The sequence below is a fragment of the Coregonus clupeaformis genome, unplaced genomic scaffold, assembly GCF_020615455.1.
Source record: "Coregonus clupeaformis isolate EN_2021a unplaced genomic scaffold, ASM2061545v1 scaf2831, whole genome shotgun sequence".
Lineage (NCBI taxonomy): Eukaryota > Metazoa > Chordata > Actinopteri > Salmoniformes > Salmonidae > Coregonus > Coregonus clupeaformis.
Genome location: NW_025536285.1, coordinates 34,319 through 52,639, shown reverse-complemented (window position 1 = coordinate 52,639; position 18,321 = coordinate 34,319). Strand labels below are relative to the sequence as shown.

General features: G+C 46.7%; 1 protein-coding gene across 1 annotated transcript; it reads right to left on the bottom strand.

Annotated features, from left to right (window-relative positions):
- Positions 1 to 3,273: 3,273 nt before the first annotated feature.
- On the bottom strand, positions 3,274 to 17,986 carry LOC121580552 (guanine nucleotide-binding protein G(olf) subunit alpha). Its single transcript, XM_045219850.1, is given in 8 exon segments — positions 3,274 to 3,420; positions 3,613 to 3,666; positions 3,668 to 3,684; positions 4,360 to 4,495; positions 7,018 to 7,124; positions 9,725 to 9,742; positions 10,077 to 10,135; positions 17,860 to 17,986. Coding segments are annotated over 7 exon segments (537 nt in total). The 5' UTR covers position 10,135; positions 17,860 to 17,986.
- Positions 17,987 to 18,321: the final 335 nt, after the last annotated feature.

Genomic DNA, 18,321 nt, shown 5'->3' with positions numbered 1-18,321 from the left:
GCGTATATATTTATATAGACCTATAAATGTACATACATTTATAAAAGGGTAACACAACGCACGTACACTCCGCTCTCTTCCTTCAGCAACTTACCATACACACAATGCGACTCTGAGTCCATCTTCGTTTTATGTACACATGCACAGGAACAGACGTCATACATGTACAGATTCTCAGACATACTTCATCATATTGAAAAAGAGTTGGTTCCTATTCAAAAACAACACCCAGGTTGCAAGGTTTTTTTCTCTCTTTAAAGCTGTGAAATTAAAACATTTAAAAAGGAGAAAAAACTGGATAGAGTCCCGTATGGCAGCCTATTTCCGATGTGGGCACTACTTTTGAGTAGATCTCCATGGGTCCTGGTCAAAAGTAGTGCACTATATAGGGAATGGGTGCCAACCATGTGCTTCATTCACTGCAACATCTCATCTTCCGCCTCGCGGTCAGTGGTTCATTTGGCATAATGTATACAGTTTTTTTAGGATTTTTTTTTAACCTATTTAAAAAAAAAAAAATATGTTTTACTAAACAAGCATATTCCTTTTCTTTTTATTATAAAGCAGAAAACCTGTAAAGAGAAAGTGGAGTCTCTACAACACTACAGACAGAGGTCACCTCATCGGTCTGATCTTCACTGCAGTCAGAGAGTCACCTCCTTGGTCTGAATCTTCACTGCTACAGTCAGAGAGTCACCTCATCGGTCTGATCTTCTGCAGTCAGAGTCACCTCATCGGTCTGATCTTCACTGCAGTCAGAGTCACCTCATCGGTCTGATCTACACTGCAGTCAGAGAGTCACCTCATCGGGTCTGATCTTCACTGCAGTCAGAGTCACCTCATTCCGGTCTGATCTTCACTGCAGTCAGAGGGTCACCTCATCGGTCTGATCTTCACTGCAGTCAGAGAGTCACCTCATCGGTCTGATCTTCACTGCAGTCAGAGGGTCACCTCATCGGTCTGATCTTCACTGCAGTCAGAGAGTCACCTCATCGGTCTGATCTTCACTGCAGTCAGAGAGTCACCTCATCGGTCTGATCTTCACTTTGCAGTCAGAGAGTCACCACATCGGTCTGATCTTCACTGCAGTCAGAGAGTCACCTCATCGGTCTGATCTTCACTGCAGTCAGAGATCACCTCATCGGGGTCTGATCTTCACTACTGCATGTGTTCCTTAGAGAGGTTGTTGACATCAAGCTGTACAGCGCGAGGTCAAGGGGTGGCAGAGAACATACTGTACTCCCAGCTCAAGGTACAGCCATAATCAAGGCACAAAGATCTACAAGTAGATTTGTTTTTCTTTCAATAAAGTAGTTGTACAAAATAATATTACATTTTCACAGTCTGTACAGGATAAATCACGAAGCCTTGCACAGTTCAGAGTTACAAAAAAAACTATAATAATGACTATCATTTCCTCTCTTGCCCCTCCCCCTTCTGTCATTAGACTATTCCCTCCCCCCGTCATGGAAGATGTCCCACTCCCCCCTTCTGTCATGGAAGATTCCCCCCGTCATAGAAGATGTCCCGCCCCCCGTCATAGAAGATACTCCGTCCCCGTCATAGAAGATGTCCCGTCCCCCGTCATAGAAGATGTCCCCCCCCTCTGTCAAGTAGAATATGTCCCCCCTCTGTCATAGAAGATGTCCCCCCCCTCTGTCATAGAAGATGCTCCCCCCTCTGTCATAGAAGATGTCCCCCCGTTATAGAAGATGTCCTCTCCCCCTCTGTCATAGATGTCTCCCCGTCATGAAAATGTCCCCCCTCATAGAAGATGTCCTCCTCTGTCATAGAAGATGCTCCCCCCTGTCATAAAATATGTCCTCCCCCTCTGTCATAGAAGATGTCCTCCCCCTCTGTCATAGAAGATGTCCCCCTCTGTCATAGAAGATGTCCCCCCCTCTGTCATAGAAGATGTCCCCCTCTGTCTCCAGAAGATGTCCCCCCCTCTGTCATAGAAGATGTCCCCCCCCTGTCATAGAAGATGTCCCCCGCTCTGTCATAGAAAATGTCCCCTCCTCTGTCATAAAAGATGTCTCCCCCCTCTGTCATAGAAGATGTCCCCCCCGTCATAAAAGATGTCCCCCCCTCTGTCATAAAATATGTCCCCCCCTCTGTCATAGAAGATGCCCCCCCCCCCGTCATAGAAGATGTCCCCCCATCATAGAAGATGTTCCCCAATCACTTAGAAGATAAAAAGGATGGTTGTTGATCAGTCAGTGTGTTGAAGTTAGTTGTTCCTTTTATGGCCATGTCACGCGAGGCAGAAAGCAGCGACAGAGGCTAAGGTGCAGAGTTCAGTCCTTTCATTCTTCATTAGGTCCTTCATGACTTTCCTTCTCTCGTCCCCCCATTCTGTATCAGTCCTTCGCAAGGCCTCTCACACAACAGGAGGCCAGAGTCTCTCCATCCCTACCTCCCTTAGTCCACCTGCAACTCGCTAAACACTATACAGTGTAAAACAGAGTTAGAAATATTGTGATGCTACATTGTGTTTATACTTCTTCAAAAAATAAGGTATTAAAAGCAACCTGATAAGCAAAGTGCATTATCTCTGTCTTCATCGTCTGTCTCTTCCCTCCTCCTCTCCCTCTCTCCGTCCACGTTATCTAGCTGTCTGTCATGTCAGAGAGGAGAAGTAGAAAGATCGCTCTGATGTGGGGGCAGGGGGTCGGAGGGAGCAGGGGCGATGCCAGCTCCAACTTGCAGTTGACACACAAACAGACACACGTGCGCTGCCCGATACCCGGAAGTCTTGTGGGTGTCTCTCTCAACACACACCACCACCCGCCCAGCTATCCAGTCCAGTCCAGGTCCAACCACAGAACAGGATGTGAGGAGGAGGAGGAGGAGGAGGAGGAAGAGGAGGTTGAGTTAACCTCAGGAATGACAAATCAAATCATTCAAGAGAGAAAAAAGAAAGACATCCAAAAAGGTTCCCCTCTCTCTTCCTTCCTTCCATCCTGTCAGTGAAAAAGGATGAAACAGTTTTTCAAAAGAGGAAAAATAGGATGACAGACTTCAGTAGTACTTCCTAGAAGGGGCGGGCTGGGTTTTGGGGTTGAGGATGCAGAATGGTTGAATAAAACCCCAGAAGGGCTTGATGGAGCTGTGTGTGTTTGTGTGTGTGTGTGTCTGTACTGTGTGTGTGTGTGTGTGTGTGTGTCTGTACTGTGTGTGTGTGTGTGTGTGTCTGTACTGTGTGTGTGTGTGTGTGTGTGTGTGTGTGTGTGTGTGTGTGTGTGTGTGTGTGTGTTTGTGTAGTCCATCCCATCACAAGAGTTCGTACTGCCGCAGGTACATCCTCTGAATGATATCTCGACAGTGGGTGAAGACTCTCCTGATGTTCTCCGTGTCCACAGCACAGGTGAAGTGAGGGTAGCAGTAATGTCTGCCATCTCCACTGGCTGTGCGCTGATCCTCTGGGGAGGGAGGGAGAGGGGGTGAGGGCATGTTAGATTAGGGTAGGGTTATCACAGTTTTAAAAACAGCTATTAAAAATGGACTTTAAAGCTACAGTGTACAGCTACTGTGTAGCCATTTTTGTAGTTTCTCAAATCCCAGACTATAGCTTTAAAACAGACATTTCAATATGAATATTGGAATCCTTACCAGGAACTTTCCCTCGGATGAAAAAAACTTGGCTCTGGTCACTTTTGGGTCTTCTACGAGGTTCAGGAGTTGCTGTAGAACAGAGAGATGGACAAAACACACTTCAGGTTCAACTGCCTGAAGAGCGACACTATTAGAGTGACAATGTTCTGTTTCAATAGGAACATTGGCTCAATAGCACCCCCCGAGATGTTGTGTAGGACGTCTGCTTTGTGTGGTACTGGGGGTCTTGAAGAACACTTCATTGATTTGAGCAGCGCTCTATTGATTTGAGCAGCGCTCTATTGATTTGAGCAGCGCTCTATTGATTTGAGCAGCGCTCTATTGATTTGAGCAGCGCTCTATTGATTTGAGCAGCGCTCTATTGATTTGAGCAGCGCTCTATTGATTTGAGCAGCGCTCTATTGATTGAGCAGCTACTATTGATTTGAGTAGCGCTCTATTGATTTGAGCAGCGCTCTATTGATTTGAGCAGCGGCACTCTATTGATTTGAGCAGCGCTCTATTGATTTGAGCATGCTCTATTGATTTGAGCAGACATTTCTATTGAGCAGCGCTCTATTGATTTGAGCAGCGCTCTATTGATTTGAGCAGCGCTCTATTGATTTGAGCAGCGCTCTATTGATTTGAGCAGTGCTCTATTGATTTGAGCAGTGCTCTATTCAACAGGATACGACGTTGGCACATATGTGCAGTGCAGTGCCTTCCTTCACCTGGTAATGGTGTGGAGTGTAGTAGACTACCTACCTTCATTTGGTATGGTGTAGCGAGCATATTCAGGGAAGTAGTCTTCAATTTTGGATTTTCCAGCTAACACTTTCTCAGCCAACATGTCCTGCTTGTTCAGAAATAATAATGACCGATATGGTGCAAAGGTAACCACCTGGAGGAAAACACACAGACGTCATTAGAATACAGCATCGGCAGGTTCACTTATAGGTTGGTTGTTAGAACATGTTGCAGGGTAGTGGGTTCAGTTCCCGGAACCACTCATACGTGAAAAATGCACGCATGACTGTAAGTCGCGGATAAAAAAAGTGTCTGATAAATGGCATATTATTATTATATATTATAGCTCTAGTAAAGAGTTGACTGTGTTAGATTGACGGGCATATTCCAATAGTCTCGTTCCTAGCGTAGAGAGTTAACATTTTTGTCATTTAGCAGACGCTCTTATCCAGAGCGACTTACAGTATTGAGCGCATACATTTTTTCGTACTGGTCCCCCCCCTTCCCCCGTGGGAATCAAACCCACAACCCTGGCGTTGCAAGCCCCATGCTCTACCAACTGAGCCACATGGGACCCAGAGTTGATTGTGTTAGATTTATGGGCAATATTCAACAGTCTAGTTCTAGTAACCTTCTGTTATTCTGTAGATTCTAAATTGTTCTGCATGGTTGAAATGTTGGCCTTACCGTTAATCAGAAGGGAACACCTTGTACACACCATAGAATTAGAATCACACAGAGTCCAGAACTTCCTCCTTCTACACTCAATATGACCGCTGGTCCGGTCCACCCATCACAAAATGGTGGCTTAAATAGGAATGTCGGCTCTACTGATTCAAGTACTATGACATATACAGCCAGTCTTCTATGGAGTATATTCAGGGTTCTAAACAGACCTGTTATTCCAGATACTGCGGAAGAGGTCCAGGGTTATATGTAGATATAGTTCTAAACAGACCTGTTATTCCAGATACTGCGGAAGAGGTCCAGGGCTAGAGGGTTATATGTAGATATAGTTCTAAACAGACCTGTTATTCCAGATACTGCGGAAGAGGTCCAGGGTTATATGTAGATATAGTTCTAAAGAGACCTGTTATTCCAGATACTGCGGAAGAGGTCCAGGGTTATATGTAGATATAGTTCTAAACAGACCTGTTATTCCAGATACTGCGGAAGAGGTCCAGGGCTAGAGGGTTATATGTAGATATAGTTCTAAACAGACCTGTTATTCCAGATACTGCGGAAGAGGTCCAGGGCTTCTAAACAGACCTGTTATTCCAGATACTGCGGAAGAGGTCCAGGGCTAGAGGGTTATATGTAGATATAGTTCTAAACAGACCTGTTATTCTGGATACTGCGGAAGAGGTCCAGGGCTTCTAAACAGACCTGTTATTCCAGATACTGCGGAAGAGGTCCAGGGCTAGAGGTTATATGTAGATATAGTTCTCAAACAGACCTATTATTCCAGATACTGCGGAAGAGGTCCAGGGGCTAGAGGGTTATATGTAGATATAGTTCTAAACAGACCTGTTATTCCAGATACTGCGGAAGAGGTCCAGGGCTAGGGGTTATATGTAGATATAGTTCTAAACAGACCTGTTATTCCAGATACTGCGGAAGAGGTCCAGGGCTAGAGGGTTATATGTAGATATAGTTCTAAACAGACCTGTTATTCCAGATACTGCGGAAGAGGTCCAGGGCTAGAGGGTTATATGTAGATATAGTTCTAAACAGACCTGTTATTCCAGATACTGCGGAAGAGGTCCAGGGTTATATGTAGATATAGTTCTAAACAGACCTGTTATTCCAGATACTGCGGAAGAGGTCCAGGGCTAGAGGGTTATATGTAGATATAGTTCTAAACAGACCTGTTATTCCAGATACTGCGGAAGAGGTCCAGGGCTAGAGGGTTATATGTAGATATAGTTCTAAACAGACCTGTTATTCCAGATACTGCGGAAGAGGTCCAGGGCTAGAGGGTTATATGTAGATATAGTTCTAAACAGACCTGTTATTCCAGATACTGCGGAAGAGGTCCAGGGCTTCTAAACAGACCTGTTATTCCAGATACTGCGGAAGAGGTCCAGGGCTAGAGGGTTATATGTAGATATAGTTCTAAACAGACCTGTTATTCCAGATACTGCGGAAGAGGTCCAGGGCTAGAGGGTTATATGTAGATATAGTTCTAAACAGACCTGTTATTCCAGATACTGCGGAAGAGGTCCAGGGCTAGAGGGTTATATGTAGATATAGTTCTAAACAGACCTGTTATTCCAGATACTGCGGAAGAGGTCCAGGGCTAGAGGGTTATATGTAGATATAGTTCTAAACAGACCTGTTATTCCAGATACTGCGGAAGAGGTCCAGGGTTATATGTAGATATAGTTCTAAACAGACCTGTTATTCCAGATACTCTCGCGGAAGAGGTCCAGGGCTAGGAGGGTTATATGTAGATATAGTTCTAAACAGACCTGTTATTCCAGATACTGCGGAAGAGGTCCAGGCTAGAGGGTTATATGTAGATATAGTTCTAAACAGACCTGTTATTCCAGATACTGCGGAAGAGGTCCAGGGCTAGAGGGTTATATGTAGATATAGTTCTAAACAGACCTGTTATTCCAGATACTGCGGAAGAGGTCCAGGGCTAGAGGGTTATATGTAGATATAGTTCTAAACAGACCTGTTATTCCAGATACTGCGGAAGAGGTCCAGGGCTTCCCGTAGCCTGTTGGTGTTGTTGTCCTCCCCTTAGACCATGTTGTAGCTGCTGCAACCACAAAGATGATATCAGTCACATCTACACAGAGGAGAGGAGGAGTTAAGATGATAGCAGTCACATCTACACAGAGGAGAGGAGGAGTTAAGATGATAGCAGTCACATCTACACAGAGGAGAGGAGGAGTTAAGATGATGATAGCAGTCACATCTACACAGAGGAGAGGAGGAGTTAAGATGATAGCAGTCACATCTACACAGAGGAGAGGAGGAGTTAAGATGATGATAGCAGTCACATCTACACAGAGGAGAGGAGGAGTTAAGAAGATAGCAGTCACATCTACACAGAGGAGAGGAGGAGTTAAGAAGATGATAGCAGTCACATCTACACAGAGGAGAGGAGGAGTTAAGAAGATAGCAGTCACATCTACACAGAGGAGAGGAGGAGTTAAGATGATAGCAGTCACATCTACACAGAGGAGAGGAGGAGTTAAGATGATGATAGCAGTCACATCTACACAGAGGAGAGGAGGAGTTAAGATGATGATAGCAGTCACATCTACACAGAGGAGAGGAGGAGTTAAGAAGATAGCAGTCACATCTACACAGAGGAGAGGAGGAGTTAAGATGATAGCAGTAACATCTACACAGAGGAGAGGAGGAGTTAAGAAGATAGCAGTCACATCTACACAGAGGAGAGGAGGAGTTAAGAAGATAGCAGTCACATCTACACAGAGGAGAGGAGGAGTTAAGAAGATAGCAGTCACATCTACACAGAGGAGAGGAGGAGTTAAGATGATAGCAGTCACATCTACACAGAGGAGAGGAGGAGTTAAGAAGATGATAGCAGTCACATCTACACAGAGGAGAGGAGGAGTTAAGAAGATAGCAGTCACATCTACACAGAGGAGAGGAGGAGTTAAGAAGATGATAGCAGTCACATCTACACAGAGGAGAGGAGGAGTTAAGAAGATGATAGCAGTCACATCTACACAGAGGGAGAGGAGGAGTTAAGAAGAGTGATAGCAGTCACATCTACACAGAGGAGAGGAGGAGTTAAGAAGATGATAGCAGTCACATCTACACAGAGGAGAGGAGGAGTTAAGATGATAGCAGTCACATCTACACAGAGGAGAGGAGGAGTTAAGATGATAGCAGTCACATCTACACAGAGGAGAGGAGGAGTTAAGATGATGATAGCAGTCACATCTACACAGAGGAGAGGAGGAGTTAAGATGATAGCAGTCACATCTACACAGAGGAGAGGAGGAGTAGATGATAGCAGTCACATCTACACAGAGGAGAGGGAGGAGTTAAGATGATAGCAGTCACATCTACACAGAGGAGAGGAGGAGTTAAGATGATAGCAGTCACATCTACACAGAGGAGAGGAGGAGTTAAGATGATACCAGTCTACATCTACACAGAGGAGAGGAGGAGTTAAGAAGATGATAGCAGTCACATCTACACGAGGAGAGGGAGGAGTTAAGATGTAGCAGTCACATCTACACAGAGGAGAGGAGGAGTTAAGAAGATAGCAGTCACATCTACACAGAGGAGAGGAGGAGTTAAGAAGATGATAGCAGTCACATCTACACAGAGGAGAGGAGGAGTTAAGATGATAGCAGTCACATCTACACAGAGGAGAGGAGGAGTTAAGATGATAGCAGTCACATCTACACAGAGGAGAGGAGGAGTTAAGAAGATGATAGCAGTCACATCTACACAGAGGAGAGGAGGAGTTAAGATGATAGCAGTCACATCTACACAGAGGAGAGGAGGAGTTAAGATGATAGCAGTCACATCTACACAGAGGAGAGGAGGAGTTAAGAAGATGATAGCAGTCACATCTACACAGAGGAGAGGAGGAGTTAAGATGATAGCAGTCACATCTACACAGAGGAGAGGAGGAGTTAAGAAGATGATAGCAGTCACTTCTAGAGGAGAGGAGAGGAGAGTTTGGAAGATGATAGCAGTCACTTCTAGAGGAGAGGAGAGGAGAGTTTGGAAGATGATAGCAGTCACATCTACACAGAGGAGAGGAGGAGTTAAGAAGATGATAGCAGTCACTTCTAGAGGAGAGGAGAGGAGAGTTTGGAAGATGATAGCAGTCACTTCTAGAGGAGAGAGAGGGAGGAGTTTGGAAGATGATAGCAGTCACTTCTAGAGGAGAGGAGAGGAGAGTTTGGAAGATGATAGCAGTCACATCTACACAGAGGAGAGGAGGAGTTAAGATGATAGCAGTCACATCTACACAGAGGAGAGGAGGAGTTAAGATGATGATAGCAGTCACATCTACACAGAGGAGAGGAGGAGTTAAGATGATAGCAGTCACATCTACACAGAGGAGAGGAGGAGTTAAGATGATGATAGCAGTCACATCTACACAGAGGAGAGGAGGAGTTAAGAAGATAGCAGTCACATCTACACAGAGGAGGAGGAGTTAAGATGATAGCAGTCACATCTACACAGAGGAGGAGGAGTTAAGAAGATGATAGCAGTCACATCTACACAGAGGAGAGGGAGGAGTTAAGATGATAGCAGTCACATCTACACAGAGGAGAGGGAGGAGTTAAGAAGATGATAGCAGTCACTTCTAGAGGAGAGGAGAGGAGAGTTTGGAAGATGATAGCAGTCACTTCTAGAGGAGAGGAGAGGAGAGTTTGGAAGATGATAGCAGTCACATCTACACAGAGGAGAGGAGGAGTTAAGAAGATGATAGCAGTCACTTCTAGAGGAGAGGAGAGGAGAGTTTGGAAGATGATAGCAGTCACTTCTAGAGGAGAGGAGAGGAGAGTTTGGAAGATGATAGCAGTCACTTCTAGAGGAGAGGAGAGGAGAGTTTGGAAGATGATAGCAGTCACTTCTAGAGGAGATGATAGGATATGAGAGGATAGGAGGGGAGAGTTTAGAAGATGATAGCAGCCACATTGATAGGAGGGGAGAGGGGTTAGAAGACCAGACACACCAACTGTCTGATCAGGTCACTTTTCTAGTCAGGGAGAAAACATCCAACTCACCATTAAAGCATTGGATCCATTTTCTCCTCTCATCTCTCTGGCCACCTACATCAAACATACTGGGAGAGAAGAGAGAGAGAGAGGTCACACAACTACATCAAACATACTGGGAGAGGAGACAACAACATCATGTAACACTGGGGTGGCTGGATGACTGCTCACTGGGAGACTGTCTAGCTGGGAGACTGACTAGCTGGGAGACTGTCTAGCTGGGAGACTGTCTAGCTGGGAGACTGACTAGCTGGGAGACTGACTAGCTGGGAGACTGTCTAGCTGGGAGACTGACTAGCTGGGAGACTGACTAGCTGGGAGACTGACTAGCTGGGAGACTGACTAGCTGGGAGACTGACTAGCTGGGAGACTGACTAGCTGGGAGACTGACTGGCTGGCTGGGAGACTGACTGGCTGGCTGGGAGACTGACTGGCTGGGAGACTGACTGGCTGGGAGACTGACTGGCTGGGAGACTGACTGGCTGGGAGACTGACTGGCTGGGAGACTGACTAGCTGGGAGACTGACTAGCTGGGAGACTGACTGGCTGGGAGACTGACTGGCTGGGAGACTGACTAGCTGGGAGACTGACTAGCTGGGAGACTGACTAGCTGGGAGACTGACTAGCTGGGAGACTGACTGGCTGGGAGACTGACTGGCTGGGAGACTGACTGGCTGGGAGACTGACTGGCTGGGAGACTGACTAGCTGGGGAGACTGACTAGCTGGGAGACTGACTAGCTGGGAGACTGACTGGCTGGGAGACTGTCTAGCTGGGAGACTGACTGGCTGGGAAGACTGACTAGCTGGGAGACTGACTAGCTGGGAGACTGACTAGCTGGGAGACTGACTGGCTGGGAGACTGACTAGCTGGGAGACTGACTAGCTGGGAGACTGACTAGCTGGGAGACTGACTGGCTGGGAGACTGACTAGCTGGGAGACTGACTGGCTGGGAGACTGACTAGCTGGGAGACTGACTAGCTGGGAGACTGACTAGCTGGGAGACTGACTGGCTGGGAGACTGACTAGCTGGGAGACTGACTGGCTGGGAGACTGACTAGCTGGGAGACTGACTGGCTGGGAGACTGACTAGCTGGGAGACTGACTGGCTGGGAGACTGACTAGCTGGGAGTCTGACTAGCTGGGAGACTGACTGGCTGGGAGACTGACTAGCTGGGAGACTGACTAGCTGGGAGACTGACTAGCTGGGAGACTGACTGGCTGGGAGACTGACTGGCTGGGAGACTGACTGGCTGGGAGACTGACTAGCTGGGAGACTGACTAGCTGGGAGACTGACTGGCTGGGAGACTGACTAGCTGGGAGACTGACTAGCTGGGAGACTGACTGGCTGGGAGACTGACTGGCTGGGAGACTGACTAGCTGGGTGACTGACTGGCTGGGAGACTGACTGGCTGGGAGACTGACTAGCTGGGAGACTGACTGGCTGGGAGACTGACTAGCTGGGAGACTGACTAGCTGGGAGACTGACTAGCTGGGAGACTGACTGGCTGGGAGACTGTCTAGCTGGGTGACTGACTGGCTGGGAGACTGACTAGCTGGGAGACTGACTAGCTGGGAGACGGACTAGCTGGGAGACTGACTGGCTGGGAGACTGACTGGCTGGGAGACTGACTGGCTGGGAGACTGACTAGCTGGGAGACTGACTAGCTGGGAGACTGACTGGCTGGGAGACGACTAGCTGGGAGACGACTGGCTGGGGAGACTGACTGGCTGGGAGACTGACTGGCTGGGAGACTGACTGGCTGGGAGAACTGACTGGCTGGGAGACTGACTAGCTGGGAGACTGACTGGCTGGGAGACTGACTAGCTGGGGAGACTGACTAGCTGGGAGACTGACTAGCTGGGAGACTGACTGGCTGGGAGACTGACTGGCTGGGAGACTGACTGGCTGGGAGACTGACTGGCTGGGAGACTGACTAGCTGGGAGACTGACTGGCTGGGAGACTGACTAGCTGGGAGACTGACTAGCTGGGAGACTGACTAGCTGGGAGACTGACTAGCTGGGAGACTGACTGGCTGGGAGACTGACTGGCTGGGAGACTGACTAGCTGGGAGACTGACTAGCTGGGAGACTGACTGGCTGGGAGACTGACTGGCTGGGAGACTGACTAGCTGGGTGACTGACTGGCTGGGAGACTGACTGGCTGGGAGACTGACTAGCTGGGAGACTGACTGGCTGGGAGACTGACTAGCTGGGAGACTGACTAGCTGGGAGACTGACTGGCTGGGAGACTGTCTAGCTGGGTGACTGACTGGCTGGGAGACTGACTAGCTGGGAGACTGACTAGCTGGGAGACTGTCTAGCTGGGAGACTGTCTAGCTGGGAGACTGACTGGCTGGGAGACTGACTGACTGGGAGACTGACTAGCTGGGAGACTGACTGACTGGGAGACTGACTAGCTGGGAGACTGACTGGCTGGGAGACTGACTAGCTGGGAGACTGACTAGCTGGGAGACTGACTAGCTGGGAGACTGACTGGCTGGGAGACTGTCTAGCTGGGTGACTGACTGGCTGGGAGACTGACTAGCTGGGAGACTGACTAGCTGGGAGACTGACTGGCTGGCTGATCAGCTGACTGACTGGGAGACTGACTGACTGGCTGGGTGGGTGACTGACTGGCTGGGTGACTGACTGACTAGCTGATTGGCTGGCAGGACGGTCCATTGGTGCCCTCCTGTGGACACCTATGGTAATGACCTCTAGGAGCAGAGACCCGGAGCCCTATGTTTCAAGCCAGTGGTTTTCAAACCTCTCCTTTGTGATCCCCAGACGCGTCACAATTTGGTTGTAGCCCCTGAACTAGCTCCCCTGATTACCCTGGTCAAGGACTTGATGAATTGATTGACATGTTGAATCAGCTGTGCTAGCTGTGGAATAGATCAAATACATGGAATGGCTGGAGGTCCTCAAGGAGAGGTTTGAAAATCCAGGTATCAGCAGTCTCTGAGTAGGAGTCCTGATCTAGTATCAGCTGCCCCTTTTCCATCTAATCTTATTCATTGTGATCTAAAAGGGGAAACTGATCCTAGATCAGAACTCCTACTCAGAGATGCTTTGTGAATTTGGGCCCCGAGTCCCATCTAAAGTCTGCTCGAGCTCAGTTTCAACAGTATCTCTTCCTCATGTGATTCACCAGTTAGCAGACGATTGGGAGAGATAGAGAGAGAGGGAGACACGGAGAGACAGAGACAGACACGGAGAGACAGAGAGAGAGACAGACACGGAGAGACAGAGAGAGAGACAGACACGGAGAGACAGAGAGAGAGAGACAGACAGAGAGAGAGAGAGAGAAAGAGAGACAGACACAGAGAGCCAGAGAAAGAGAGAGCCAGAGAGAGAGAGAGAGAGAGAGCCAAGCTCCAGTCGTAGCTCTGTCGTAGCCGGCCGCGACCGGGAGACCCATGGGGCGGCGCATAATTGGCCCAGCGTCGTCCAGGGTAGTGGAGGGAATGGCCGGCAGGGATGTAGCTCAGTTGGTAGAGCATGGCGTTTGCAATGCCAGGGTTGTGGGTTCGATTCCCACGGGGGGCCAATATGAAAAAAAAAAATAATGTATGCACTCACTAACTGTAAGTCGCTCTGGATAAGAGCGTCTGCTAAATGACTAAAATTTAAAATGTAGAGCCAGAGAGAGAGCCAGAGAGAGAAACAGAGAGCCAGAGAGAGAGAGAGCCAGAGAGAGAGAGAAACAGACACAGAGAGACAGAGAGAGAGAGCCACATTGAGACAGAGCCAGAGAGAGAGCCAGAGAGAGAGAGAGCCAGAGAGAGAGAGCAGAGAGAGAGAGCCAGAGAGAGAGAGACAGAGAGAGAGAGCCAGAGAGAGAGAGAGAGAGAGACTGACACAGAGAGACAGAGAGAGAGACTGACACAGAGAGAGAGACAGACACAGAGAGAGAGACAGACACATTGAGACAGAGCCAGAGTGAGTGAGAGTGAGTGAGTGAGTGAGTGAGTGAGTGAGTGAGTGAGTGAGTGAGTGAGTGAGTGAGTGAGTGAGTGAGAGAGAGAGAGAGAGAGAGAGAGAGAGAGAGAGACAGACGTCAACTGAGAGTTCAATGCAGCTACTCTGTCAGACCAGGATTGACACCCCTGACAACATCATCCACACTGGCACAAACGACCTTCGTGCCAAAGGTGAAAATGTATCTGGGGCAGTGAGAAGAGTGGCAGAACGGGCACAGGCTATGTTCCCAACAACCAATATAGTTGTGTCCCCCATCCTACCAAGAAAATACTTCCCAGGACAGTTGATTGTGACTCACTGCTCAAAATTCCCTGTCTTAGGTCAGTTAGGATCACCACTTTATTTTAAGAATGTGAAATGTCAGAATAATAGGAGAGAGAATGATTTATTTCAGCTTTTATTTATTTCATCACATTCCCAGTGAGTCAGAAGTTTACATACACTCAATTAGTATTTGGTAGCATTGCCTTTAAATTGTTTAACTTGGGTCAAACGTTTCGGGTAGCCTTCCACAAGCTTCCCACAATAAGTTGGGTGAATTTTGGCCCATTCCTCCTGACAGAGCTGGTGTAACTGAGTCAGGTTTGTAGGCCTCCCTGCTCGCACACGCTTTTTCAGTTCTGCCCACACATTTTCTATAGGATTGAGGTCAGGGCTTTGTGATGGCCACTCCAATACCTTGACTTTGTTGTCCTTAAGCCATTTTGCCACAACTTTGGAAGTATGCTTGGGGTCATTGTCCATTTGGAAGACCCATTTGCGACCAAGCTTTAACTTCCTGACTGATGCCTTGAGATGTTGCTTCAATATATCCACATTATTTTCCTTCCTCATGATGCCATCTATTTTGTGAAGTGCACCAGTCCCTCCTGCAGCAAAGCACCCCCACAGCATGATGCTGCCACCCCCGTGCTTCACGGTTGGGATGGTGTTCTTCGGCTTGCAAGCCACACCCTTTTCCTCCAAACATAACGATGGTCATTATGGCCAAACAGTTCTATTTTTGTTTCATCAGACCAGAGGACATTTCTCCCAAAAATATGATCTTTGTCCCCATGTGCAGTTGCAAACCGTAGGCTGGCTTTTTTATGGCGGTTTTGGAGCAGTGGCTTCTTCCTTGCTGAGCGGCCTTTCAGGTTATGTCGATATAGGACTCGCTTTACTGTGGATATAGATACTTTTGTACCTGTTTCCTCCAGCATCTTCACAAGGTCCTTTGCTGTTGTTCGGGGACATCTTCTATGACAGAGGGGGGGACATCGTCTATGATGGGGGGGGGACATCTTCTATGACAGAGGGGGAGTAATGATGATGGTAGTAGGGGTGATGGTAATGATAGCAGTTTAATGATGGTGGTGGTGGTAGTAGTAGTAATGATGATGGTAGTAGGGGTGATGGTAATGATAGCAGTTTAATGATGGTGGTGGTAGTAGTAGTAGTAATGATGATGGTAGTAGGGGTGATGGTAATGATAGCAGTTTAATGATGGTGGTGGTAGTAGTAGTAGTAATGATGATGGTAGTAGGGGTGATGGTAATGATAGCAGTTTAATGATGGTGGTGGTGGTAGTAGTAGTAATGATGATGGTAGTAGGGGTGATGGTAATGATAGCAGTGCAGTGATGGTGGTGGTAGTAGTAGTAATGATGATGGTAGTAGGGGTGATGGTAATGATAGCAGTGCAGTGATGGTGGTGGTAGTAGTAGTAGTAGTAATGATGATGGTAGTAGGGGTGATGGTAATGATAGCAGTTTAATGATGGTGGTGGTAGTAGTAGTAGTAATGATGATGGTAGTAGGGGTGATGGTAATGATAGCAGTTTAATGGTGGTGGTGGTAGTAGTAGTGGTAATGATGATGGTAGTAGGGGTGATGGTAATGATAGCAGTGTAGTGATGGTGGTGGTGGTAGTAGTAGTAGTAATGATGATGGTAGTAGGGGTGATGGTAATGATAGCAGTTTAATGATGGTGGTGGTAGTAGTAGTAGTAATGATGATGGTAGTAGGGGTGATGGTAATGATAGCAGTTTAATGATGGTGGTGGTAGTAGTAGTAGTAATGATGATGGTAGTAGGGGTGATGGTAATGATAGCAGTTTAATGATGGTGGTGATGGTAGTAGTAGTAATGATGATGGTAGTAGGGGTGATGGTAATGATAGCAGTGCAGTGATGGTGATGGTAGTAGTAGTAGTAGTAATGATGATGGTAGTAGGGGTGATGGTAATGATAGCAGTTTAATGATGGTGGTGGTAGTAGTAGTAGTAATGATGATGGTAGTAGGGGTGATGGTAATGATAGCAGTTTAATGATGGTGGTGGTAGTAGTAGTAGTAATGATGATGGTAGTAGGGGTGATGGTAATGATAGCAGTGTAGTGATGGTGGTGGTAGTAGTGGTAGTAATGATGATGGTAATTGTAGTACTGATGTAAAGGTATGATGACAGTTAGTTACACTACCGGTCAAAAGTTTTAGAACACCTATTCATTCAAGGGTTTTTCTTAATTTTTACTATTTTCTACATTGTAAAATAATAGTGAAGACATGAAAAACTATTAAATAACACATAAGCAGCCAACAAGTGCTCAGCATATGTGGGAACTCCTTCAAGGCTTTTGGAAAAGCATTCCAAGTGAAGCTGGTTGAGAGAATGCCAAGAGTGTGCAAAGCTGTCATCAAGGCAAAGGGTGGCTACTTTGAAGAATCTCAAATATATAAAATATATATTTGTTTTACACTTTTTTGGTTACTACATGATTCCATATGTGTTATTTCATAGTATTAATGTCTTCACTATTATTCTACAATGTAGAAAATAGTAAAAATAAAGAAAAACCCTTGAATGAGTAGGTGTTCTAAAACTTTTGACCGGTAGCGAATAAATTAGTTATAGTTTCATTTTCCATGTTTAGCCTTTTCTATGTATTATATTTCTACTATTGACTGTTACCATTTTATTGTTGTTATTTATTTATTTATTATTATTATTTACTACCATTTTATATTATTATTCTTTATTATTTGATTACAATGTATATTGTATACATTGTTGCTTTGGCAATATTGACGCAATGTTTTTCATGCCAATAAAGCAGCTTGAATTTGAATTTGCCAGACACGGCGAGACGGAGAGAGACAGAGAGAGAGACAGAGAGAGAGAGACCGACACAGAGAGACCGAGAGACCGACACAGAGAGACCGAGAGAGAGACACAGAGAGACCGAGAGAGAGACACAGAGAGACCGAGAGAGACACAGAGAGAGAGAGAGAGAGAGAGAGAGAGACCGACACAGAGAGACCGAGAGACCGACACAGAGAGACCGAGAGACCGACACAGAGAGACCGAGAGAGAGAGACACAGAGAGACCGAGAGAGAGACACAGAGAGACCGAGAGAGAGACACAGAGAGACCGAGAGAGAGACACAGAGAGAGAGAGAGAGAGAGAGAGAGAGAGAGAGAGAGAGAGAGAGAGAGAAACACAGAGACACAGAGAGAGCGAGAGAGACAGAGCGAGAGAGCGAGAGAGACACAGAGAGAGAGAGAGAGAGAGACACAGAGAGAGAGAGAGAGAGAGACACAGAGAGAGAGAGAGAGAGAGACACAGAGAGAGAGCGAGAGAGAGCGAGAGCGAGAGAGAGCGAGAGCGAGACACAGACAGAGCGAGAGAGAGACACAGAGAGAGCGAGAGAGACACAGAGAGAGCGAGAGAGACACAGAGAGAGCGAGAGAGACAGAGCGAGAGAGACAGAGCGAGAGAGAGACAGTGCGAGAGAGAGAGAGAGAGAGACAGAGTGAAATATACTTACTGAAAGTTGACTTTGTCTACTTGGAATCGCGTCTCGAATATCCCTGAAGTTAACACTCTGCATCGTAGCAGGTCCTGGTCTGTGGGAGTGTAGTCTCCTTGTCTTACTGAGTCAATTCTGTCCAGGAAACTGCAGAGACACACACACACACACACCGTTATCACTCATGTAATTCTGTTGAACATGGTTATCATTCTGTTTAACATGGTTATCATTCTGTTTAACATGGTTATCATTCTGTTTAACATGGTTATCATTCTGTTTAACATGGTTATCATTCTGTTTAACATGGTTATCATTCTGTTTAACATGGTTATCATTCTGTTTAACATGGTTATCATTCTGTTGAACATGGTTATCATTCTGTTTAACATGGTTATCATTCTGTTTAACATGGTTATCATTCTGTTTAACATGGTTATCATTCTGTTGAACATGGTTATCATTCTGTTTAACATGGTT